The sequence below is a fragment of the Typopeltis vanoorti genome, chromosome 11, assembly GCF_054136105.1.
Source record: "Typopeltis vanoorti isolate ZY-2024b chromosome 11, IOZ_Tvanoo_1.0, whole genome shotgun sequence".
NCBI classification, from domain to species: domain Eukaryota; kingdom Metazoa; phylum Arthropoda; class Arachnida; order Uropygi; family Thelyphonidae; genus Typopeltis; species Typopeltis vanoorti.
The window spans coordinates 25,091,569-25,119,551 of record NC_143559.1 but is presented as its reverse complement, the minus strand read 5'-3'; the positions used below and the strand labels follow the sequence as shown (position 1 = coordinate 25,119,551).

Genomic DNA, 27,983 nt, shown 5'->3' with positions numbered 1-27,983 from the left:
TCGGGAACCAGCCGAAAAAAAAATAAAAATAAATAGTGGAGAGAGTTATTCTAATCAGCGACTAGAATGGAACTGGTTAGAATTGCAGAAGACATAGAATTGTCTTCTGCAGATCTACCATTACAGGACATAGAATTGTCTTCTGCAGATCTACCATTATAGAACGTGGATATTCTGACAAGGTAAAATAAAAAGCCAAATTTCAAAAACATCTATTTATCACTGTGTAAAAAAAAAAAAAAGGTTCTGGGATTTTAAAAAAATAATAATAATTCGCACTAATACCTTTATAGGCGAAAATTATCACGAAATTGAAAAAATGAATTAATAATAATGGAAGCAAGCAGATAATAAAATAAACATTTCAAGTATAAGTAAGGATTTTCGCTTCATTATGGAATGCAGTAATATTAAATAATGTCAATGGAAAATATAATATTAACATTGAAAAAAATATATATAATGTTAATGGAAAATATAATATTAACATTGAAAAAAAAATACAATGTTAATGGAAAATATAATATTAACATTGAAAAAAAATATACAATGTTAATGGAAAATATAATATTAACATTGAAAAAAAAATAAAGAAACAAAAGTAAATCCGCATGAAATTCGTCTCTCTCTCTCCCTTTTTTTTTTTTTTTTTCAATTTAAAACTGAATTCGAAAAGAGGAGTTTGAATACCAAAGTTTTACTAGTGACTATGAGAACTTGAATAATACTTCGTAAAATGTTTAAAAAAAAAAAAATACAAAACGCACGGAGGTTGTTAATTTAACACTGTCTTCGATATGAAATGCATAATGATTCGCAAGTGCAAGACTTAACGAAAGCATAATTACATTTTACGATCATGATGTAGAGAAAGTGATTTAATTGTATATTTTCAGGTATGTACTTTTATTTGGCAGAGTGAAAGTATTATACAAAGTGGTTCTTGTAATATGTATGTGTTACGAAAATAACGTGAACTTCATTCTCTGTTCAGTTAAGGAATTGGATATGAACAAGTAGAAACAGGTATGTTCAAAGCATTAATTAAAAACTAGTGCATAGTTTCATATCATAGGTCAAAGAGACGGACATGGTCATAATATCTATTTTATTCTGTCACATTCGGTCTTGAAATTAACAACTGGTTGCTTTATCAAGTAAAAGCCTCAATGGGATGGGAAAAAATTAGCAGTGTATAAAAAGCATGTGATAGTAAAAAAGAAAATAATAGAAAATGGAATTTATTCAGAAGTAAAATGAATAGAAACCTAAAGAAAGACTAATAAAATGTTATTAGTTAGCTGAAACTTGGACATTGAAGAAAGAAGAAATTACGATTTTGTTATGCTTTGAGATGTGGATTTGGAGAAGGATGGAAAAAATCAAATGGACAGATAAAACAACGAATGTGTCTTAAAAAGAGTAGAAGAAGAAGAAGTCTGTTAAGGAGGATAAAAAGAAGCAAGGGAAACTGGATCAGACATATTCTGAGAGGGGAATGGAAGCATCAGATGCTATTGAAGGAAAAAATAAACAGAAAAAGACCCAGAGGAAGAGTAAGGAAAACAGTGCTAGATGACATGCTGAATGGAGACAGGCACACAACCTTCAAAGAGAAAGCTCAGAAGAGAAGAGAGTGGAAGGAAAGTTTCTGCCATCAAAAGAAGAACCTGCTCAATTGCAGAATACTCAAGAAGTTAAAAAGAAAAATATTCGATAGTTGTATCCTTTCGGTCATGACATATGGAAGTGAAATGTGTACTTTGACTGAAAAATTGACCAACAAGTTGAGGATTACTCGGAGGGAAATGGAAAGATCTCTACTCGGTATGACTATTCTCGATAAATAGCTTAATACATGGGTCAGAGCTCAGACCAGGGTGAGAGAAAGATCCAAATGGCAATGGGCTGGTCATATTGCAAGAAGTGACACTCAAAAATGGACAAAGTTCGTATCAGAATGGTATCCCAGAAATGGAAAGAGAGCTACAGGAAGACCAAAGAGATGGTGGGAGGATGAGATTTAGGAGATGGCTGAAACTAAGTGGCCTACTCAGGAGAGAATTGAATGGAGGACTTTTGGGGACGCCTTCACCCAACAATGGACAGAAAATGGCTGATGATGATAGTCAGTAATATGTTGATATGGGCATCATGTAAAGTTGATCCATTGGAATCAACTTTACATGATGCATTTTTTTTTTTTTTTTCTTAATCCCATCTTCCTCTCTGTTACAAAATCACAGCTGTTCTTTCACCTTTATTTTTATTTTATTAAGAATGAAAAACGTTAAGTCAATCCAAGCAGTTTAGAGAAGGAACTAGAGAAATTTATTTCTACTTTATTATTTCAGTAATTACAGATTTTGAAAGCATGAGAAATCAATAAGTGGATTCTTTTAAAATGTCCCATGATCTTTATCTAATTTGGAGGAAAAAAAAAAAAAATTGTAGGAAAAAGTTTTGCTTCTGATGCAGTGCTATTTTAAAAATTCCTCCTCATAAAATGCCAAATCCCCCCCCCCCTCTTCCTTTCCAGGAGTGTAGCACTATTTAAGGGTGACTGACTCCTTCATTTCTGGAATGTTAATAATATAGTTATTAGCCATTGCTGTGCTCTATACCAGCATTAATAAATCTCTCACTACAGCTGTTTAATATTTAACACCTTAGATTCTGATGAACTCATCCTGATACACATCCAATTTGGATTGGAACTGAGAGACTGAAAAGCACTATTCTGTACACCATGTTGACTTGATAATTTTAAAAAATAACAAAAATTATATTTTAAAGAGAGGCAAGCAATCTGAAGGTACTATATAGCACTAAAAAATATTCTTGCTCTGGAAAACTCAAGCAATTAAATATTATATTTGTCTGAAGAGGATGTGATGTCGGGAATACAAATGGAAGAATATATAATTTTCTGGAAGGATACAAATGTGAAAGAGGAGGTGGAATGCTATTAATGATTGCAGAGGAATTGTGTCATCAAAGTGTGGAAGTTGAGAGTGTATGCCCGAATTTTGATTCTGTGTGGTGTGAAGTTAAAATTAACAGGCTAGCATATCTGATAGGATGTTGTTATAGGCCAGGGAATGTAGAGAATACTGGTTGTGAAATGTTTAGGCAGATTGGTTGGGCATGTAAAAAGAAGGTGATCCTGATGGGAGACTTTAATTACAGGAATGTGGAATGGAAGGAGGAGATAGTATGGGAACAAGAAGAGTGAGTTTCTGAGAGAGAAAAGTCTTAAGCAGAATGTGACTGAAGCAACTAGAGGCTTTAATGTTTTGGATTTGGTGATAACTGCACAACATGGGCGTCTGCAGAAAATTTTTCTGGGGGGGGGGCAAAGCTTGGAGACAAATGAATACATCAGTAAATAATTTTTATTTAATTATTTCATTTTTTGGTTGTTTTTTTTTTTTCACAAGTAGATCCTTGGGGGGGCAATGCCTCATTTGCTCTCCCCCCCCTGTGGACACCTATGCTGCACAAGATGTAGTCGTTAATGAAGTGTTGACACTGCTGCGGGCTGGTGAGAGTGATCATGAGGTACTTGTTTGGGAAGCGGTGAAACAAGAAAAGGATACTGCCAAAACTGGATATATGTAAGTATAAAGCAGGTGATTAGAGGAAGCTCTATAGTCAGTTAGCATCAGTATGTTGGGTAGATGAACTGAGCAGAAAAGATGTTGACAGTGCATGGAAATTCACAAGGCAGTATTTGACACAAGCAATGTATAATAGCATACTAAGGGTTAAACTGTGTTGGAAAAGAAAATGTTATGTAGAAGGTACAAGACAGTTGGTGGTGTTCAGATCCATGAAGAGTATAAAGTTCAGGCTAGGAAGGTGACGAGCATGTTAAACAAAGAAAAGGTGCAGTATGAGAGGAGATTAGTTGGTCAGGCCAAGGTTAACTGAATAGAATTTTTTGATTATATGGCAAGCAAGAGAAAATAATTATAGCAGGTTAACACTAATGGGTAGTCATAACAGTTGCAAAGGATATAGTGGAATTATTTAACAAGCACTTTATCAATGCTCGTTCAATACTGCAACATTTACTGTTGTAAATGATGCAGTGCAACATATAGAAGGGAGACTAATTTTAGGAGAATTGGAAGTGAAAGAATCAGAATTGTATCAGGTGTTGATTGGGTTAGATGTTAATAAGGCTGTAGGAATGGATGATATATTGCCACATATTCTTAAGGAATGTACACAACAGTTGGCTCTGCCCTTGATCTGGTTATTTAATGAGTCTTGCAGTGGGTAGGGTTCTTGAAGAGTGGAAAGAAGGCAAAATAGTACCACTGCACAAGCATGGTTCTAGTACAGAAGTTTCCAATTACAGACCAGTCTGTATAATTGTAGTGAATCTGTGGAGAGATTGGTTAGGAATAGAATACAGGATTGGGTTGATGGACATAGCATTATTTATGATGGTCAGCATGGATAAGGATAGATCCTGTTTTAACAATTTACTTGCATTTTATGATAGAGTAATGAGTGTGTTAGATAAGGGATAATCATATACAGTGATATTCTTGGACTTGGCAAAAGCATTTGGTAAATTACCACATGATGAGTTGGTGCACAAGCTGCAGAAGATGGGAATAGATAGTTTATTATTATTATTATTATTACAGGCAACTCCAAGGAGTTCTTAGACTCGTCAAAGGAGGCCCTAAACATCATGTCAAGAACTATTCAACATTCGCATAGTATCTATCATACTTTGCTTTGAACTTATTCACAGTCATGGCACCCACAACAGACTATGGCAGCTTATTCCACTCATTCACCACTCCTCAAGTGAAAACCTAGTTCTAACACCCTTGCTAATTACACTCTTGCCCAGTTTCCATGGATGGCCCCTAGTTCTCTCACCACCACACCTGTTTTGAAAAATTTCCTCTGAATTAATCTTGAAAATATCCTCAGTAATTTGAATGTCTTAATCATATCACCCCTTTCCCACCTATCAACCAGTTTCTGTAACCCACAAGTCTTCAACCTGTTCTCGTAAGTTTCGTTCCATAGACCAGCTACCAACTTCGTCACTTGCCTCTGGATCCTCTCTACCTTGCACCCAGATCTATCCACAGTAGTCAAGATAGGATCTTATCAAGGCTCGATAAAGAGGAACAATACCCTGCTTGTCAAAGTATTCTGCAGTAACCAAGTGATCTGATAAGCTGATTTAGCCACTTTTGTCATGTGCCCCCTAAACTTTAACTCTCTATCCACTAACACTCCCAAGTTTCTGGCTTTGTCAATTTTCTGGAGTACAGTTCGCCGATGCAGTATACTGCTGATAATGTTTTCACCCTAAAATGCATAACCTTACACTTTGCCGCATTAAACTGACATCCATTCTCCTTAGCCCAATCTGCCAATTTATCCAAATCATCCTGAAAAATTTTGACATCATGTGTATTCTTTATTGCTTGACCCAACTTTGCATTATCAGCACGCAACTGAACAGTTCCTCTCAGATCCTTTCCTATATCATTAATGAGCAAATTAAATAGCAGTGGTCCAAGAATGGAACCCTGTGGCACACCACTAATCAATCACAGGCTTTCTTTTAAACTCTACTCCTGAATAAACTACTCTCTAATATCTCTCCATCAATCACCCTCCTATACATCTCGCCACCCCTATATCCATTCCCATGTGCTGCAGTTTACTGATTAGAATTCTACATGTGGTATCCTGTCAAAGACCTTTACAAAGTCCAGCAGTATCACTGTAAATCCATCACCCTTATCCAGGGGTCTTCAACCTTTCAGACAGTACAGGTCACATTAAAAATTTCAATGAAGCCCATGGACCACTAAGCTATACTGCACTATATAGAATTGTAAGATGCTTTCCAGATTCACAAGGAACGCTGTGCATTTGATACTTTACATAAAATCCTATAAAAATAAACAACTTTAAGAGCGTAGATAGCAGTCTTGTTCATGATAAGTAAATACAATCAATACTTGAAAAGAGATAATTTAATGAAGAAAACATTAATTTTTTACAATGTCAATGGGCAACTTGGCAATGTTTTTTCTTGACCAGCTTGTCGATGTTGGCATCAATGTTGGAAGTCGCTATGCGCAGAGTATTCTCGAGATATTGGTCCACAAGCTGATTTCTTGTCTTGAACTTCATATGCTTCATTCTGGAGAAGAACTGTTCACATAAGTATGTGCTTCCTAACAAAGCACACATCTTCAAAGCATGCTGGCGAAGATTAGGTAATGCGTCTTCAGAAACGTAGTCTTTGTAAAATGTAAGCAAGGTCACATTGAATAATTTTTCTCTCAAAGAAGAGTTGTTTTGGAGTTCAAGCAGCTCCATTTGTACTGAGCCTGGCATTTTGGCAGCATTGACACTGAATGGCATTGAAAATAAATCTAAAGAAGACTGTTGGTTAGAAAAATCACTAAATGTCTCTTTGAACTTGTTTCGCAACATGGCTAATTTTGTAGCGTATTCATCAAGAGATTGACAGTTGGACTAAGCGAGAAGCTGAAAATGAGCTTAGTCTTTTTTTGTGAGTTGTGCCTCCCAAAGTTTGGGCTTGACCACAAAAGCTTTTGATGTGATCAAACAGAGTGTGCACCAGTTGATCTTTGAATTGTAGGTCATTCATATGCAATGAGGTGTCAGTCACAAAGGCAAAGTCTGTCATCCACTTTGGATCATTAAATTCCGCAATTGGATTCCCCTTAGTTTGCATGAACTGCTGTATTTCGCTCCTTAAGTCAAAGACTTTTAAGAACCTTCTCTCTGCTCAATCAATGCACATCACTATAATAAACCACATCGCCATGATCCACTTCGCACTCTTGGGTCAAAACTCTTGGAATTGATGATGATTCAATCCTCTTTCCCGACACTCACAATAACTTTCATGACATTCTCATATCCAATAGTTTTCACGCACAAATTCTCCTGGTGGATTAAACAGTGGTAATGGACAAAATATTTTCCTTCTAGTTCAGGTTCTTTCTGTAGCAGCTCAACAAACCCTTCGTTCTTTCCCACCATAGCGAGGGCACCATCATCAGTTACCACACCCTTGCGGTTGGTTAAGCTGAGGTCAAAAAGCTGGTGGGTTTTCTTGGCGGCTTCAAGAATATCAGTGCCTTTTGTCGTTCACTTCATAGTTCCGAACGCTAGCAGTTCTTCTGTCACATTGAATTGTTGATCAATGTCCTGGACAAAGATAGCTAGTTGTGCTGTATCCTTTACATCTGTACTCTCATCTAAAGCAAGTGAATATGATGTAAATTTGGATGACCCTTTTTTTTTAAAGTTCCTTCAATGTCATTGACAAGTTCTTCGACACATCGTACTACAGTTACCCCAGACAAACTCAGTTTTTTAAACACTTCCTTATTATTTGGGCACAGAATATCCCCAGTAGTGACGAGACACTCTTTCACAAACTCGCTGTCCAAGAAGGCTTTGATTTTTTAGCAATTTTTTCAGCTATTACATAACTTAATTTGACGCATGCTTCGCTTTCTTTTCGCTGCCTTTTAAACGTACCCTGCTGGCATTTTAAATCAATTTGGAGAGGGTTCACATTGTCCACACGAAGCCACCCTTGAAGGTGATCGAAATTGGACACATGCTTTGTCTCATAGTGTTGTTTTATATTGTATTCGCTTGATACTGACTCATGACAAATTAAACACACTGGCTTATCGTAAATCAGTACAAAAAAGTACAAATTGGTCCACTTTTCATTAAAAACCCGACAAGAATCACTTGATTTATGCTTTTTACTCGTAGATGCCATAGCGATGGAAGGCGTACTGCTGTATAGCTTAGTAGCCTGCGGGCTTCATTAAAATTATTTTTTATTTAATCGCGTTTTAATGTTAAGTGGTTATTTTTTCAAAATGGCTGGCGGGCCACGGCAAAGAGCTCCATTGGTCACAGGTGGCCCGCGTGCCATGCGTTGAAGATCCCTGCCATTATCTAATTCAGCCGTCACTGTATTATAAAACTTGAGCAAGTTACTGAGGCATCATCTACCCATCACAAAACCATGCTGCCCCCCCATACAGTATCCAATTTCCATCTATCCATTCCTGTATTTTGCTCTTGACCAACTTCTCCAATACTTTGACAACGACTCCTGATATGCTGATCAGTCCTGTAATTAGCAACAGCAGTTTCGGAGCCTCCTTTATGCAATGGAACCATTTTTTCCCTCTTTCCACTCCCTCGGGATTAACTTAGAACTGAAATTTAGATTAAAGAGTATGGTAAACAATATTAGTTAAATGGTCAGAGATTAGCTCTCTGAATGATACCAGCGAGTTGTGTATGAAGGAGCAGTGTTTAAAAATAGTCGCGTAACCAGTGGCATGCCTCAGGGTTCTGTTCTTGGGCCTCTGCTGTTTAACTTGTTTGTAAACGATATATCATGTTGTCTGACTAGGGATCTTCAGTTCTTTGATGATGATGCAAAGTTGGCGAGAATTATAAGTAATACTGCTGATGTTAATTCCCTTCAGGAAGATTTGAATAGACTTTTGACTTGGAGAAAGCAGTGGGGTTGTATATTTAATATTTATAAATGCAAGGTGTTTCATTTTGGAGTGCAGAAATATAAGACTGTGTACTATATTGATGGCACCAATGGTAGATGAGATTCAATGGCACTACTCTACTTCTAAATGCATCTTACACTCTCGACTACTACTTAATTCTCCTACAGTGACACTACCACCATCAATGCCAACTACTGCCCCTCATCACCAACAACAGTATTTTTTGTCTGTAAATTGCATGTGTTCTGAAGGCTGATTTGTCTGTAAGCGGGATGAAAAACCAGAGTTTCTGGGAGAAAAAATCCTGCTACCTCCATATGAGATACGAGAAGAAAGATATACTTCTTGTTATTGAGACATTATCCATTTACATGTATATTAAATATACACTTATAATAAAACAATAACAATATAACACTTATAATAAAATTTGGTACAAATACAGAAATAGTATTTATTATATCTGTAGTGCATGCTAAATAATACAAATTGGTGAAAAATAAATTTTATTTTTATGTGAATCCCACTGAAGAAAGCTTTTAGCCTATAATGTATTAGTACCATATGTGGGCTAAAGGTTAATTAATTCAGAAATCATGCTCTATAAACAAACAAAACTTTTTCAAGGTACTTCAGTCCTCTCATTAGCAATGTGGTCTGATGCTGGGCAATGAAATTTATTCACCACCTAAAGATAGTTGCCAATCACCCCCATAATCATGGTTTAATTCAAACCCACAGCCTATTGGTAAGAAAGCAAGTATGCTTAATCACTTAGCAAACCTGACAAACTGAAGTTAGACAATAAAGAAATAGGGCTCATTTATTTTGGAGCACACAGTAATACTAGACTAGTAGCAGTAGCAACTGAGATATGGTCTCTAATGTCTTGATTTCTTTCCAACTGTAAATAACTTCTAATAGTGATAGTATGTCAGGAAAGCATTCTTGATATCAAGTAGTGTTTAATCACCCAAACAGCTACATGGATATATTTTATTCATATGACTGTTTGGGTGGATACATGGAAATAACATGGATACAAAGCACAAAAACATACGCTTTGTATCCATGTCATTTCAATAATGTCCAAATGGTATATTAACTTCAATGGGCATTTCACATCCATGTAATTATGTAATTGTTGATGTGTAAACACGTCAAGTCCTGCTCAGTGGTTAATTCATTCCTTGTAAAATTGAGTAATTTGAAACAAATAATATCAATTTTGTTATATTTTGCTAACTGATACAGAGGATAATATTCCAGCATTCAGTGAGCAACTTATGAATGCAGCATGAGGAGCTACGTAAATATTTGTATTTATGACATATCACTGCATGTCTTGAAAGAACACTCCAGGGAATGAAAGGTGCATAACGTGTTTATCATGAGTCTTGACTGGGCAAGTCCAAAAGCAGTGGAAATAAGGGGAAATTGTTCCACTTCACAAAAGGGAAATAAGATCAAGACTACAAATCCTAGGAAAATCTATGTCTAGGATTGTAGTTAGTGTTTTGGGGAGGTTAATAATATTATTAACCTTTGCTAGAATTCAGTACAGGCTAATAATATTAATGTTCATCTGTGATGATCAGTATGGGTGTGCTAAAGGAAGGTCATGTTTTAGCAATCTGCTTATACTACAAGGTGGCAAATTCACTAGATAAGGGAGATTCATATGCAGTGGTATACCTGCATTTTTCAAAGGCCTTTAACAGATTGCCAATACAACAAGTTTGTAACTAAATTAGAACAAATGTGATAAGGTAAGATACTAGATTACTAAGCGAGATAGGTAAGCCAAATATGTAGTCTTTGCAAGTGTTGGCAAGACTATGCATTTCCACATTTCCAGCAATATTGCCATTATTGCTGGAATAAGGATGTGGTTGTGCCACTGTATAAAGCACTGGTCAGACTACACTTGGCCTATTGTGCTCAGATTTTGCACCTGGTTTTTATTGTGATGTGGAAACATTGGAGAAGGTCCAGAGACGAAAACAATAACAGGGCTCAGGAATGTTGGCTATGGAGAGAGAGAGAGAGAAGTTGAAGGAATGTGGATTGCAGAGTTTGGTAGTGAGGAGATTTTATTGGATTAATCTAATCAAGAGTAGCAGGCGAGATGGAAGGATTATTAAAAAAGAGGGGAAGAACAAGAGGCCATCCCTGGAAGTTACGTAGGAAAAGGTGTGGTGAAGAGGGATGCTCAGATCTAGTCACCTGGATTTCAAGGAGATAAAGATATCTTAGAAAGCATCCAGAGAATATTTGCAAAGTCGTTGTTTGGGTTTCTGGAATATGAAGGCAGATTGAGGGAATGCAATTTACTGAGCCTTGTGAACAGAAGAAGGAGATGGGATATGCAACATATAAGTTGGTGAGGGGTTGTTACCAGATTAATGTGGAGATTTTTCATGTAAGACAAAGGATATTTAGGTAACTTGGGTGACTAATGGGTTACAAGAGGTCATTCCTGGTAGCTGTACAAAGATGGCATGATTAGGATAGTGAGGAACAGGTTCTTTGCATGGAGAGTGGTTCATGACCAGGATGCATTGCCTCAGAATGTAAGTGCAGAAACTGTGAATGATTTATGTATGGTTGGATGGTATTATTTGCATGAGAGGGTGTAACTCCAGCAATGGGTCTTTTGACACTTCAGATGTTAATAATATTTAGTGGAGTTAAAAAAAAAAATTAAAAATGATTAAAATATCATCTCCACATTTATAGAGATAACAATGTCCAGACTTCACTCTTCTGGATGATGGCCAAAATACTTTTCTCATGACAGAGGTGATGGTTGACTATATCAAGAAATTTGGATGCCCAACAGTATTATATTGTGATGGAAATATTGAAAAAAAAAAAAAAAGTCTGCCTGTAAAAATGATAGCAGAGGAATCAATGGTAACACACCAAAAAGTCATGTTGAAAGGTTTAGGTGTTGGCCATTATTCATTATTTACTTACACCACGTACAAATTTACAAAATAAATTAACATTTGTAAATTTTTGTTTGTTTTGCTGGATTCAAACCAGCATCAGTTGTTAGGCACTGCAATCAAATAACCAGTGAAACATTTTAAATAGTAATAGGGGAAAAAGAGATAACTGCAATCATAGCAGTCATTCTCTGAGGAATTGATATTTTGATAACTTGTGTGACTAATGGGCTGCCAAAAATAATCTCTCAAATTTTGGACAAACTGATGTAGCCATATTTGCTGAGATTAAGGGAGTGTTTTGTTGCTGTTGTAGACTCCAGAAATAGTCTTTCAGATTTATAACAAATTTTTTATAACACTCTTGGTTTCTTCATTTAATCATCTGTGAAGAGATGTCTGTTAAGTCATATTTAGTACCATGATTTGTTTATGATTGGATAAATGAGAGCATGTGGCATTTTATGTGTTTTAAGGAGTCATAATTACAGACTAAAAAATTTGTCATACATAATTCAGCTGTAAAAGCAACATCATTGAAACTGCTAGTTCTATATGATGAATATTACATTGTTGTGCTGGATGATATTAGGTGATTGTTTATTTAAAAGCTGCCAATCTGTGTATCAGACTTTCTCCATGTATGGAGAATGATAGTGAACCACTGGAAAAATTTGTGACTAATATGTCTAAGAAGAGCAGACAGTTATTTAAAAAAATTAAATAACTTTTATGCAGTGCTATCTGTTGTCCAATAGGTGCTTTTGTGCTCTGAAGATTCAAGTTTGAATCCACAAAATAAAAGCAGTTTAGTAAACTTGCATAATATATTTTATACTTCTATTGTTGTGAGTTAATACCATTAATAGAATGAGTTAGCCCTATGCAGCAAATTATTATTATTACTATTATTAGTGTTCCATGGGGTCTGGAGACTCATTGCGAGAGACCCCAAATCAACCATCATACAAATTCTATCATTCCTCTCCTTGAATCCATTCACTGTCTGGCAGCTTACAGCCAATTCTGGTAATCCATTCTACTCTACATGCAAAAAATCTGGTCTGCACATCCGTATTAACCACACTCTTACCCAATTTCCATGGATGGACCTTAGTTCTCTGACTTAAAGAAAAATAAATATGGCTTGGAACACTCATATTCATTAGACAAGGATCTATCTGACTTATGGCAACAAAGGATTCTGCAATTTTTCATTTGCAGATATTTATTATGATTGTCTCATTCCTTTATTGATACACTTTGTATATATATATATATAAAATTATGTAAGAACTCAGAATTAAATTAAATGGACATACATGCACACACATAACATCATATGCTTATGTAACTTAATCTTCAAGAGTGACCGATATTTGGGTAGAAGATTAAACTTGAGGTGCCAGATGAATTTCATTGTCTAGTATAAAGCTACTGCTCTAGTTACACGAAGTCTGCCATAGCTTGAAAAAAAAGTTCCATGTTTTTGGTATCTAAGATTTGGTATATAAGAGGGCTTTATTCCTATGTAAAAACAAGGAATAAAAAATACAAGAAAAAAAGGTAAACCATTTTAAAAAAATCTTATCTAACCCAAGGCACTAATGTAGTATAAGTTTACAACCTTTTAGTGGAAGTCAAAAAAAAAAAAAAAATTAACATTAATATCTTAAGAAGTGGGGGAATTTTTTTTTAATTTCAGTTTTGTAGATATCTAATAAATATACACAGAAAATAACTCTAGTAATGCTCTTCACAGGAAACAGAAATTTTGACATTAAAACTAGATAGCACTGTGCCTTATTCCATCTCTCATCACCAGAAGTGAAAACAAAATTATTTACTTCTCTGATGGTTTATATTCATATCAAAGAGTTCTTTGAGTCCCTTTATAATATATTTCAAATTCATAAACTGATAATATTTTGGATTACCAAGGCTTGTTTGCTTGAGGGATTTGAATCCACAACCAGTAGCTGTGGGTCCAAATCCCTTTGGCAATGATGTCTGAAATTTCTTAAAAAAAAAAAAAAAGTGCTATATCTAGCTTCTAGAGCAGAGTTTTTGGATAAGGTAATCCGTAGCAAATTTATGCTATTAATGTACGGTTGCAATCTTTTGTAGATAGTATTATCCTTAAAAAAATTGAAAAGATTCACACAGTTTAAAAGAATAGCAAAACTTTTTTTTTCTTTGGTTCAAATAAAAATATAAATAAATTAGCAATATGGTATGCTTTGAGGGGTGCTTAAGGATCAAAGCTGTATAACTGAGAGGAGACCTCCACATAGCCTTTAAAGGAATGCGGAGAACCGACCAGGGCTTCTGACTTAATGTCCAATCCTCACCTTCTCGTGGTTCACCCTGTTGGGTATCTACTTTGATACTGAACGAACGAGGATGGGCTGGCAATTTGGGATTTAGCCGACCAAATTGTATTCTTATTGGTTAAACCAAAATAAAAAATGATGGTACGACATGACAAAATTTCATGCCGGCTGGGGCGTCGCCCGGTTAAACAAGACCCCCGTTGTTTTAGCCAGGGAACCAGGGCGAACAGAGAAAAGTCAGCTACTGGAACAAATCTGAAAACGAACCCCAACTCAACATCACCAGAGTTAAAGATCGGTACTATCAACGTAAGAAGCCTGAATGGCAAAGAAATGGAGCTAGCTGAGGAATTAGATAAGTACCAGATCGACATAATAGGGGTGACTGAAACAAAAAAGACCAAAACTGGTGAGATCTTTCTGAGCAATAAATACGAAATGTTATATTCAGGCAATGGCAATCAAGGAAAAGAAGGAGTAGCCATAGTATTCAACACAAAATACAAGGCTAATCTTCTTGAATGGCAGTCAGTCTCAAGTAGAGTAATGTGGGAAAATATGAGAATGGGGAACTGGACAATGAGACTTATTTGTGCCTATGGTCCCAGTGAAGGTTCTACTAAGGTAGAAGTGGAGGAATTTTTTGATGCTTTAGAAAAAGCAACTAACACAATGAAAAAGGAAAAGTTGGTCCTAGTTGGGGATCTAAATAGCAGAGTAGGAAATGATTGTGAGACATACAAAAATATTTTGGGAAAATTTGGAGAAAAGAGCAAAGCTAATAATAATGGCAAATATCTGTTGGATTTCTGCTCAGGACATGGACTGGTTATTACTAACACCATGTTCCAACATAAAAATGTGCACAAATTCACATGGAGAGAAGAGGCTAGGAATAAGAAAAGTCTCATTGACTATGTTATTGTTGATAGTGATGTTTTCTCCCTGGTGCAGGACACCAGAGTGTACAGAGGATTTGAAATTGGAAGTGATCACTATTTAGTCTTGAGCAGGATAAAATTGAATTTCATATTGAAAAGAATAACATGTAAGAAAGTTTTAAAGCGAATAAAAGTTGAGCAGCTCTCAGATGTGAACTGTAGACTAAAATACAGAAAGATTATTGAAAAGAAAATGAAAGAGTTTGAGAACAGGAATCAAACCTTGGAGATTCAGTGGCAAACTCTGAAGAAAACATTGATTGATTCTGCCAGAGAGGCATGTGGTGAGGTTGTGTGCAAGGATAAAAAAATCAGAACTCCCTGGTGGACACAGGAAGTTAAAGGGGCAGTGAAGGAAAAGAAGAAAGCATATCAAATGTTCCTGGCAAATAAGTCAGCTTTTACTCTTACAGAATACAGAGACAAATGTAAGAAAGCTAAACAGTGTGTAAAACTAGCTAAACAAAAGTCATGGGAGGACTTTGGCAAGAATATAGAAAATAAATATCAAGAAGGTGGCAAAATATTCTGGAGGTTGTTGAAGAAGCTTAGGAACGGAGGAAAGAGTGCTGTAAAAGGAGTTAGAGATGATAAAGGTGACATGAAAACAGGAGAAAAAGATATCCTTGAACTATGGAGTAATTACTTTGAAAAACTGCTAAATGAAACAAGCAGTGATGACAGCACAGTGATAAAAAACACTGACCAGGCATGCAGTCAGGAATACATATCCATACTTGAAGTAGAAAAAGCTATCAAAGGCTTGAAATGTGGAAAGGCAGCAGAAGTAGATGATATTCGACCAGAAATGCTGAAGTATGGTGGTATAAGAGAGTCTTACAGTGGCTGCACTGCATAGTTCAGAAAGCCTGGACAGAGGGACGAATTCCCGATGATTGGAGTAGAGCTCTCATAGTACCCATATATAAAAAGGGAAATAAAACTGAATGTGAGAATTACAGAGGCTGAGTGTTCCTGGCAAGATCTATGCAAGTATACTTGAGAAACGGTTGAGAAGAATTGTGGAAGAAAAGCTTGGTGAAGAACAAGCTGGATTCAGGCCAAATAGAGGCTGTCAGGATCAGATCTTCACTTTACGACATATAGTCGAGAAAGCATGGGAATATAACAAAGATCTGTATTTAAGTTTTGTCGATTTGGAAAAGGCATATGACAAGGTGCCAAGAGAGAAGCTATTCAATACGCTGCAGTTATTTGGTGTCAATGGGGCATTATATCAAGCAATATTTAGTCTTTATTTGAGTTGTAAGTCAGCAGTTAGAATTGAAGGAAGTACAGGAAGATGGTTTAATGTTAAATCTGGTGTGAGACAAGGATGTACATTATCCCCTCTGTTATTCATTATCTATATGGATCACATTATGAAGGAAAGTGGTATTAAACCTGATATCAAAATTGGAGATGTTAATGTCAGCTCTTTGCTTTATGCGGATGATGTTATACTTCTAAATAAATCCGCTACAAGTCTGCAAGATTCTCTGACTAAATTCAATTGCTGTTGTAATAGATATGGTATGAAGGTCAGCAATAAAAAGACAAAGACAATGAAAATAGGCAGAATCATTGAAAATGTCAACTGTGTTGTGAATGGAGAACCTGTGGAACAAGTAAAACATTTCAGCTACTTAAGCACGATTTTTACTGAAGATGGTAAATTAAATATAGAAATAGACAACAGAATCAGCAAAGCTGGTATGGTGGGAAGTCAATTGAATAAATTCATATGGAATAAGAGAGAAATTAGTCGGAACACTAAATTAGCTGTATACAAGACAGTGTTCAAACCAGTTTTAACTTATGGATCTGAGAGCTGTGTCAGAAGTAAAACACTTGACCAAACACTAGAGACTGCAGATATGAGAGTCCTGAGAAAGATTAGAGGCATGAACAGATGGCATCAATGGCAATATCATATTAAAAATGAGGATGTTAGGAAAGAACTCGACATTATCAGCATCCAGGAATGCGTTAGCAGAGCTAATCTCAGGTGATATGGTCACTTAAATAGAATGGGAGAGGAAAGATTAGCAAAACAAGTGTTTTATATCTTGGTCTTCCTCTGGGTTGTTTTCCTGCCAGGTTGGCAGGAAAACGTCCCAGAGGAAGACCAAGATATAGGTAGATTGATATGGTACAAAGTGCCTTAGACGATAGAAATATAAGATCTCATAATGTTGGAGTCTTGACAAGTAACAGACTGATTTGGAGGAAAATTGTAGATAGGAAGTTAGTAATGATATAATTTTTTCATGTAGTGCTATCATATCCTGTACACCCCTTGAGGGTACATGCCAGGAATTTGATGATGATGGTATGCTTTGAGTGTTTTGGCTGCATGCAGAATGTAAAACCCAATTTTCTGGGAGGAAAACATCCTGCCATGAGATCAGCTAACACACATTCAATGAAACCCATATGAAGATTCCTCGTCACACTAAGAATTGAACTCGAGTCATTTTCATTCAAAGGACATAATTATTATTATTGCAAGTAACTCCAGGGAGTTAGAAAACTCATTGTGAAAAGTCCACACTAACCATATTCACATATTATCTATCATAATTCCCCTTAAACTCTTTCACTGTCAGGGCACACAAAACAAAACCAACTCTGGCAGTCTATTCCAGTCATTCCCCACTTTTCTAAAAAAAAATCCAATACTCGAATGCTTACTAACCACATTTACACAACTTCCAGAAGGATTACTAATGCTCTCTCTCTCACTCTCATCATGCATTGTTAAATTTCTTTTGAACCCCTTTAGTAACTTATCATTCTATAATTCCCTCTTCCACTTTTTCTTTATCTGTCTGTCAACTAAATTTTGCAACCAACATACCTTCAATCTGTCATCATCATTGGGAGCATTCCACAAACCAGCCACCTTCTTGGTTGCTTGTCTTCATCTCCCAGAAATCCAGATGACCAAATCTGTGCACACTAGTCAAGATGAAGTTGTACATATCATAGTCTTATAGAGGGATATAACCTCTCTATCTGTATTGGTCAGTGTGTTCATCAACATTCAGTTAATCCTTAGAGCTATTTCTTCACCAACTTTTGCAGTAGGTTTCCTGAACTTCAACTTTCTGTCCACCATTCCCCCTTCCCCAAAATCTTGGCCCCATCAATTTCCTGTTCTTGCAATTCATTACCATCAGTTAATACAGATTGTAATCTTTTCATCCCAAAGGGCATAACTTTACATTTTGCACATTAAACTGATGACCATTATCATTTGCTCACAATGCCAATTCATTTAAATCATTCTGCAGGATTTCTACATCAAACTTTATTAACTACCCTTCCCCAATTTTGTGCCTTCAGCAACTGAATATACTTTCCCCTATTATAATTCTCTATATCATTAATATACAAATTAAACAGTAGTGGACCCCAGTACAGAGACCTCATGCACTCATTCTCCTGGATTCTACTTCACCACATACCACTCTCTAGTGCCTATCAGTCACTCCTATCCATCAACCACACCCAGTATAGAGTCCCCGAGTATTCCACTCATCATTCTCCCTTACCAGCTTCATATCCTTTCCCATGTCATGGGCAAACGAAAAAACGAAAATGGCTGCCAGTTTAATGTTAGTAAGTGTAAAGTTATGCACTTTGGCTTGATGAGATTCCAGTGGCATATTATATTAGTGGAGTTATGCTACAAGAAACTGATGAGGCTAGGGATCTTGTTGGATAGGAATTTGAAGTTCAAAGATCACATTGCAAAAGTTGCAAACAACTCAGAGGATAATTGTGATCTTGAAGCAAACCTTGACATCTAAGGATAAGGAAGTCATTTCTTTGATAAGACCACACCTGGATTATTGTGTACAGATTTGGTCTCCTGAATCAAGGGGATAAAGAAGCTGTGGAAAAGGTGCAAAGAAGAAGATTTTATATGGATTATGGAATTTAGATTATGAGGATAGATTGCAAGTATGTAGATTACAGACTGGTTAACAGGAAAAAGAGAGATGATATGATAGAGATCTAGATGAGTCCTCAACTCCCCGGAGGTCCCAGATAATAATAATAATAAACTTTTTAATGGGTATTATAGGATATCATGTGATGAAAATTTTCATTATATGGAAGGTAGGGAGAGAACACAGTGGCATCCATGGATGTTAAGTTTGTTTAGAGTCAAGAAAGGGATAAAAGCTAGATTTTTCTCTCACAGGGCAGTGAGTGAGTGAGTGGAATAGTTTGCCTTTGGGGATAGTGAGTGCATCTAGTGTGAATGAATTTAAGGGAAGATATGATTGCTGGTTTGGATGATTTATAGCCTCCCTCAATGAGTCCTTGACACCCTGGAGTTCTCAGATAATAATAATAAAAAAAAATCCAGAAGTACCATGATCAAGTTATCTAACTTAGCTTAACTTATCAAATGTGAGTTAATCATCAAGGCAGGACCTGCCTTTCACAAAGCCATGCTGCCCACCATACAGGATTATATTCCTATCCACTCATTCCTGAATTCTGCCTTTAACTAACTTTTCTAGTTACTTAAAAACTACTCTTGAGATACCAATTCCTGTAATTTGCTACTTCTGTCTTGGACTTCTTTATGTAATGGAAACTGATTTATTCTCTTTCCACTCCCTTGGAACAGTGTTGTCAGAGGCATTACCAGCTCTCTTGCACATTCTCGTAACACGCAGGCTGATATGCCATCCAATCCCACCGCTGCATTCACATCGATATTTTTCTCGGTATGCTGATCAACTCCAGTTTGTCTGCCTTTATTCTCATATCAGCCTATGTCACATTGGCAGCTGCAATATCTCCACCTGAAGATACAGCTTTCAAAATGATCACTTAGTATCTCAATTATTTCTTCTGATTCTATTACTTTCCTGTTGTCAGCACTGATTAATGTTATCCTTCTGCAATTATTCTTCCTATTCTCACTACACAGCAAGTAAATTCTTTAGGATTTCCTTTTGCCTGCATAGCTAATTTTCTCTCATAATCTGATTTAGCCCTCCTTACCATTCTAGTCAACCTTCTTTCCCCTTCACGGTATTTTCTCTTTTTGCATTATGATGCTACTTATGCATTTAACTCCACTTAGTTTATTCTCCTGACTCTGGGTATACAAATTCATTAATTGTGCCTGACACAAAACAAACCACATTGGGCAGGTGTGATTATCACTAATACCACAAGCACTGTTTAATATTTAAAAAAAAAAAAAAAAAAAAAAAAATTCTTTTGCACATACAGTATGTGGTCTTAGCAAATACCATTATTATAAGAAATCTTTATAATATTTAACAGGACATTGTCCAAGTTGTAATAGAATGTTTGTACAGTAAACTGGTGCTAGTGATGTGGATTTGATAATATGTCTTGTGGGCATTATCCTATAGTATTTTAGTAGAATAAATTGCATTTTTGGTTACATCCTTTATCCAAGTGTAAGCATACAAAGTTTGCGCATGAAGTAACTTCATGACGAGGCAACTCATATACGGAGGCTAATGACTTCACATCAATTGCCTTAGTATCACATAATGCAATGCACATATCCTTACAGACATAATACTATGCGTTATGGGGAAGGGCCACTACCCATACTAGTTTCGACCTTTATTGAAGTCTCATTAGTGGGAGCCAGACCCAGAAGTGATACCAAGGTTGAAGTAATGCAGAAGTCTTATTTCCAAATGTACAAATTTGACTTTGGTTGCTTACACTTGGATAAAGGATGAAACTAAGAATATAATTTCTTGGCATCTTTAATTTATAATATAACCAAGTGGAAAAACTTTTAACATGTTTTAGTAAAGTTATCTCTTGCTGTGCTTAAAAACATGTAGATTAGTGTTAAAGTTAGAATTTCTCTTTCATTTTGTTGATGTTCAGTTCATTCTGTTGGTAGTTTATTATTGTTATGAATCATTCAGGAGAATCAGGTAAGTGCATGAGTGTTGGGGAAGAGAGAGAGAAAGAAAGGGAGGAAAGGTGGTATGCATTAAAGATTTTACATGATAACATGCTGCCCATTTGAGAGGCATTTTGTGAGCTAGACCATATGTGGGGATAACTTACTTGTATGATCTAGATACTGAGTAGCTGGTTAGTGTGTCATTTATTAGTTATCAAGTTGTTGGGACAATGCTGTACTCTTTATTGGGCTATTGTTGTTACTTGTTGGCATGGCGAGTCTACTGAGTTCATGGAGTTTATAATAATAATACAAATGTGCTGATTCATTTAAATATATTTAATGCATCCCCAATTCATTTTGTTTTTGTCTGCTTATATGGGGGGATTGGAAAGTTCTGATAAACACCTAGAACAAAAATTAATTAATTTGTCTTCTTATATATCCTAAAAGAAAAAGAACAAATTATCACAATTTGATGGAACATTGGGTTAAAGGGTTTTAAGATATGTTCTTTATTGTGGTTATATCAGTTGCTTTAATATAATTTTTGTTCTCAGTGTTTATCAGAACTTTCCAGTTCCCCCCCCCCCCTCATATAATGACAGTTCAGTATAGTAGCAATTTTTATTATTATTATTTGAGATCTCCAGGGAGTCAAGGACTCATCTAGATCTCTACGTTTATAGATCTCTATCATGTCACCCCTCTTTCTCCTGTTAACCAGAGTCTGTAATCCACATATTTGCAATCTGTCCTCATAATTTTAATCCCATAATCTGGATATATAATCTTTGTGACTTTTCTTTGCACCCCTCCCACAGCTTCTTTATCCCTCTTGGAATCTAGGAGATCAAATCTGCACACAATAATCCAGGTGCGGTCTTATCAAGGCCTTGATAAGACCTTATATCATCCTTAAATTCATTCTTATTCTTACGTCACAGTTTGCTTCAACATCGCAATTATCCTATTTTGTTACTTTTGCTATGTGACCTTTGAACTTCAAATGCCTATTCACCATTACACCAAGATTACTGACCGCATCAGTTTCTTGTAGCATAACCCTGCTAATATAATATGTCGCCAGAAATCTCATCACGCCAAAGTGCATAACTTGACACTTACTAACATTAAACTGACAGCTGTTTTTTGTGTATTGATATACATTTATTATTATTGTATAGGATTACCACTGAATTTTAAGATTTACCAGGATTGCTCACTCTGGATATCACTATAACTACCATATGTCTCCTTAAATTAATTCAGTGTTAGTGCGGTTTCTGTCCTCAATAGCACTACACCCCACTTGAACAGTAACTTCTCAGAAGAATAACAATCCTTTCACCAACAACATAAGTTGTGAAAGGACTCTATCTACTTTTCTAATACTGTATACCAGCGCTTCCCAAACTGTGGGCCGTGGTCCCCTTGGGGTCCGTAGGTTTTGTTGTTGGGGGGGGGGGGTGAAATAATGAAAACAAATTTAAAATGTTTTAAGACTAAGATTTTTTTTATCTTAAAAGAAACGTATTTATTTTTTGTTATTTTTTATATTTTAATGGAAAAAAATCGCATATTGGTGCAGGTTCACAAATTTAGCTTCCTGCGTATTTCGGCATTTAATGAATATTAGTAAATATACTTATTCATATAAGTTTCATTTCAAAACAAATCTAAGAATTGTAGCAGTATTGAAACACATCAGTCACATTAAATTGTTATTAAACTTCTTTTATGTTTTTAATTCTTTCTTTATTACTAATCATTATTTCATGTGCTTGTACTGCAAATGTACAATAACAATATATCTATCTACATAAAAATATGAGATAACGTGGCATGTCAAATGTGTATGTAAGATGCTAAAAATGTATTATTTACATTTAATTTTTGCAATATTCAATTTTTATGGTTTGTATTGAAAATAAATACAATACATATTATAATAATATACGTCTATATTATGATTTTTTTTTCTCGATGGGGGTCGTCAAATATTTTAATTTTTCCAAAGGGGACCCTGACATCTAGAAGTTTGGGAAGTATTGCTGCATACTGCACTAATTTTCATTTCTTACTCTATCCTTGTTTCATGCTAATATCATCTTGATCATCCATTTTTAAACCTTTTATACTGTTTTTTTTCCCTCATTCTTATACTTCTCTTTCTCTTTTCCAAAGATAGTTTGTGTAACAAAGATGTGTATGGTAAAATAGATGTTATCTAATCAAGGTCTTATATAATGAAATAACTATCTTTCCTTATCCTTGCTAACCATTATCTTCACATCATTACATTACTATCCTCAAAATTAAGGGGACAAATTATGTGGTAAAGACCATTCTGCATGCACTCTGAATTTTAGTCTCTTGTTTGTCTAGATCCTATGCTTTTTCAACTTGTTGCAGTTCAATTCAACAAGTACAGTGCTGGTTCTAAGCAAAGCAGATACATTTTTTGGATGCCACATTTACAAGGGCAGCATTCCATCAATATACAAAATCAATTTTTTTTAAAATCACCAGTGTTTTAATTTTGCAGTTATGATTATTAAAATAGAAATGACTACAAAAATGTTAGAGGATGAAAATGGAGATTGGCAACTGCTGCAGAGGAGGATATAGTTGAAATTTTCAGTGAGCAGTTTATCAGAGCATTTCCTACTTATGAATGGGACATCATGAGGAGTTGCATAGAGGGTATGTTGAAGGAAGCACTAAGAGTGAATGAGCAAGAAATATGTGAGGGATAATATAAACTCAATACTAATAAAGCAGTATCGAGTTTACAACATATCACCATATATCTTGAAGAAATGCCCCAGATAGTTAACAGCACCCTTGACATACCTCTTTAACATGAGTTTTGCAAGATGACAAGTCCCAAAGGAGTGGAAAATGAGAAAAAACTGTTCCACTTCATAGCAGATGTGTGGTCTTACAGAAAGATCTGAGTAGACTGTGTGAATGGTCAAATGAGTGTAGTTGTCATTTTAATGTTGTAAAATGAAAGGTCTTGAAATTTGATAGGCTAGTTTTGTATGCAGAGTATACAATTAATGGAAACAGTTTGAAACAGGTGGAAGAGATGAAAGATCAAGGAGTGATGGCGGACAGAGACTTGATGTTTGGGGTCATAGTACTAATGCAAGAACATCACAGCACGTTATGGCAATGATAAGAATGACATTGAATGCAGAAGCAGAGAATTTTCTTATATAAGACCGTGATCATACCATATATAGATTACTATGGCTGATTTCGTTGCCTGTCTTCAAGGGGATGGAAATATCTTAGAGAGGGCCAAAGAAAAGTCACTAAGTTGCTGTTGGGTCTCTGAAATCTGGGATATGCAGACAGATTAAGGAAATGCAATTTACAGAGCCAAAAAAATTTTTGCTTCAGTTTTCGGCCATCCTGCAGACTTGGGTTTTTTCAATATTGCTAATTCTTTTAAAATGGTTACACCACTGTTCAATACATATCCTCAGGTTGATTAACCTGATAGATTTGCCTAAATTTGTGTTACTTGTTCAAATTTTGGACCAAAGAACCTATTGAGTTATTTTGTTAAACTTGGCATCTAGACTTTTGATTACAATGAAATTAACATGTACATGCAAACTCTTTGTCTTAGTGAACAAATGGTTGCTGGCCTGGTTGGATGATAATGTCATTATAGACATGGATAGTTATGAATATCTTTAGGTAAATGAATCTCATTGCCTTGTGTGAGAGCAACACCCTCCTCATTATTGGAGGGCTTTAGCAGCTATAAAGTTCTGTGGTCTGAAGGCAGCTTTCTGGATTATCTGATGCTTCATATCATAGTACTTATGTGCAGTAGATTCACCTTTTCTTGGGCAGGATTTGCATTAAAAATAAATAAATCTTAGGTTATGAATTTTGGAAAATATTGGCATTTAAAATATAATATTGTCATTCTTATGTGGAATTCCTGTACATAATTGCAATTTTTTATGAATTTTTGTATGATGATGATAATCAAAAATTTTATTAAAAGGTGTTATTTACTCATTTATCTTCTTTTTCAGAACAGAAGTATGTGTAGGGGTCTGAAGAATTCCATCCATCAAATAAACTATTAGCAGGAAAGTGGCAACAAGATTCCATAGCATACTGCCTATTATTATATCATTTACTCCATTACACAGTGAAATTAACACAAAATTTACAGAACTTTTTATCATTAATGACTTCTGAAATATTTTTAAATAACAAATTAGTTATCATTCTCATTAGAAGATTATGTCTGATGTTTTTATACAGCAATAATAATAATCTCCATGGAGATGTTACATAATAATATTGCCATTGTCAAAAATATAGTTATTTGTATTATATGCAGTACATTTTACTTATTTATCTGTTTCTGCAAACAGTAGTTCATCTGAGTTTGTAATAAGAAAGTTTAACTATACTAAATGTTTCATACTCTTCTCTTAAATCACAATGGAGTCAACATATGGTAGTGAAACACAGAATAAAGAATTAACTGAAAGTAGCAGTTTGGTTTCTAATGCAAAAGTGTGCACCAAACAGTTTGTTTGTGAGACTTGTAATAAATCATTTCCCCAACGGCAAAAACTTGTGCGTCATATGAGAGTTCACATGAACCAACAACTGCATAGATGTGATACTTGTGGCAAAACATTTCGTCAACATAACAAACTTATAAGTCATATGACAACCCACAAGAGCAAACAACTGCTGCACAGCTGTGCAACTTGTAATAAAACTTTTTGTCAGCATGAAAAGCTTGTACGTCATATGAAACTTCACAGAAATGAAAAGCAGCATGCCTGTCACACGTGTGGTAAAGCATTTCCTCGACGTGATAAACTTATGAATCATATGGAAACTCATGCATTGGAACGTCCTCACAGTTGCAATACCTGTGGAAAAGCATTTAATCAACGTGATAAACTTTTGCGCCATACAAAAATTCACACAAATGAACGTCCTTATAGTTGTGATACTTGTGGAAAAGCATTTCGCCAACGTGACAAACTTGTTCGTCATTCTAGAATCCACACAAATGAACGTCCCTATGGTTGTGAGCATTGTTCTAAAGCATTTAGCCGTCATGATAAACTAGTGCAACACATGCGAACTCATACAAATGAACGACCATATAGTTGTGAGAGCTGCTCCAAAACATTCAGTAGACGTGACAAGCTTGTACATCATGAAAAAACTCACATAACCTAAACTGTGCATTATGATGGGTTGCAGCTTCTGGAAGATCTGTAAACAATTTATAGAATTATTAATTAAACCCATAAGCACTTCTTGAAAATTAAGTCATGTATTTTAAATTGAGTGCTACTCATTTTCATATGTAATTGTCAAGAAACATTTTATGTTAGTTCTGCATTTTCTATCACATAAACATGAATTTTATTTAAAAAGAACAGTTGCCCTTTGTTTTTAGGTGTTTACAGTACAGATTTGCTCGTTTAGTGTTACCTACTGGTTAAATGAAACTTCATATAGTAGTGATCAAGCACTTTTTTATTTACAGGCATCAGCACAACAAATAAAAGACAAACTCCATTCTTTCTTAAATATTTAATTAGGAGAATATCTTATAAAATCCAAAAGAAAATTCATCACCAAATTCTTGATATGTACAACCTGAGGGAGTATACAGGTAAAAGAAGAAAATTATCTTTTTAGAAACAATGTTCTTCTTTCTTATGCATATAGAAATCCTGTAAATAATTTCATTGAGTCACAAAACACGAATAAGCTAGATTTTAGAAGCGATATTTACATAAAATAAATAATTAACACACAGTTTTGGATTTTTCCCTGGACATAGGTTTGGATTCATTTATTCAACCCAGGCTGGATAATAGATTACACCTAATGTGAGAAGATATCTATGGTGTTTCACTTATGAGTTATGAAAAGCAAGTCAAGTTCAAAAGCAGTGTCAAGTTTCTTCCTAACTATTGTATTGGCCTTGTCAGCACTCCAATATTGCTGACAAGGCCATTGAATGAATCTGATTTTAGTTGCTTTGAATTATAGTAGTTACAATTACATCATCATCATCACCAAATTCCTGATATCTACCCTCAAGAAGTGTATGCTACTACTACTACTAATGACAGTACCATATTATTAAGTTTACATTATTACTAATCTCCTGTCAACAATTTTCCTCCAAATTGGTCTGTCACTAGTTCAGGACTTTCAAATCTGTGGTCTCTAGTCTTTGATTAACTGTTATTTCTAACTCACTTTCAGATCCATAAGTTAAAGTTGGTTGTTTGAACACTCTTGTATTATCATCACTTATTTAAGTATGAATAGGGACACACACACACACACACACACACACACACACACACACACACACACACACACACACACACACACACACACACACACACACACACACACACACAGAAAGATGCATATAACAACAAATCATGGAAATAGTTTATTAAATGGAACTCAGCCAAGTTGCTCTGTTATGTGTCAAATGAAACTTGGGTCTCATCTTCCAAAAGAATTCTATTTATGTATTGCCAAAACTGTATTCTTGGCCTCCCTCATCTTCTGTATTTATTAATTGGTCTGTAGAGAGCTTGAGCACTGAATGTAAGTGATGGTGGATGTCTAAGTTAGTGTCCCAGCTACCTCAGCTGACTTTTCTTGATTGTTTCTATTAGGGGTCTTTATTGGCTATCAAATACCTCTAGCGTAGGTGATTCAAACAACCAAATTTTAACAGATACAAATGATGTACTCAAGAGATGGAAAAGTTACTGTGAAAATCTTTATAAAGATACTACTATCTCATTTGAAGAAAGACAAGAGGAACCCATACAAAAAGAACTGAACATTTTAAAAGATGAAATTGAATGGGCTTTGAAAAAACTCAAGAAAGGTAAAACACCAGGGTTTGATCAAATACCAAGTGAACTACTCACAACTCTGGAGCCTAATGGAACTGAAATTATCTTTACACTATACAACAAAATTTGGGAAACAGGTATTTGGCCAGATGATTGAGTAAGATCTATATTCATACCATTACACAAGAAAGGATATATTAACGATTGCAAAAACTATAGGACCATTGCACTGATTTCACACACAAGAAAAATTCTGTTATATGTGATTAAAGAAAGACTGAAGAATTACGCTGAACTACAAATCCCAAATGAACAGGCCGGTTTCAGGTCTGGTAGAGGGGTACTAGAGACCAAATT

General features: G+C 35.4%; 1 protein-coding gene across 4 annotated transcripts; it reads left to right on the top strand.

The window, feature by feature from the left end:
• Positions 1 to 26,362, top strand: LOC150101388 (uncharacterized). Of its 4 annotated transcripts, none has more exons than XM_090400667.1 (2): positions 1 to 182; positions 24,792 to 26,362. In XM_090400667.1, exon 2 carries the CDS (start codon positions 25,210 to 25,212, stop codon positions 25,966 to 25,968), a length of 759 nt encoding a protein of 252 aa, XP_090256793.1. In that variant the 5' UTR covers positions 1 to 182; positions 24,792 to 25,209; the 3' UTR covers positions 25,969 to 26,362. The 4 variants fall into 4 exon arrangements, with proteins under 4 accessions (XP_090256793.1, XP_090256791.1, XP_090256792.1 ...); XM_090400665.1 differs by lacking the exon at positions 1 to 182 and adding an exon at positions 651 to 896; XM_090400666.1 differs by lacking the exon at positions 1 to 182 and adding an exon at positions 920 to 1,026.
• The last annotated feature ends 1,621 nt before the right edge of the window (positions 26,363 to 27,983 follow it).

Excerpts from the sequence above, each read along its gene's own strand:
- LOC150101388 (XM_090400667.1), top strand. The coding sequence starts at position 25,210 with ATGGAGTCAACATATGGTAGTGAAACACAGAATAAAGAATTAACTGAA.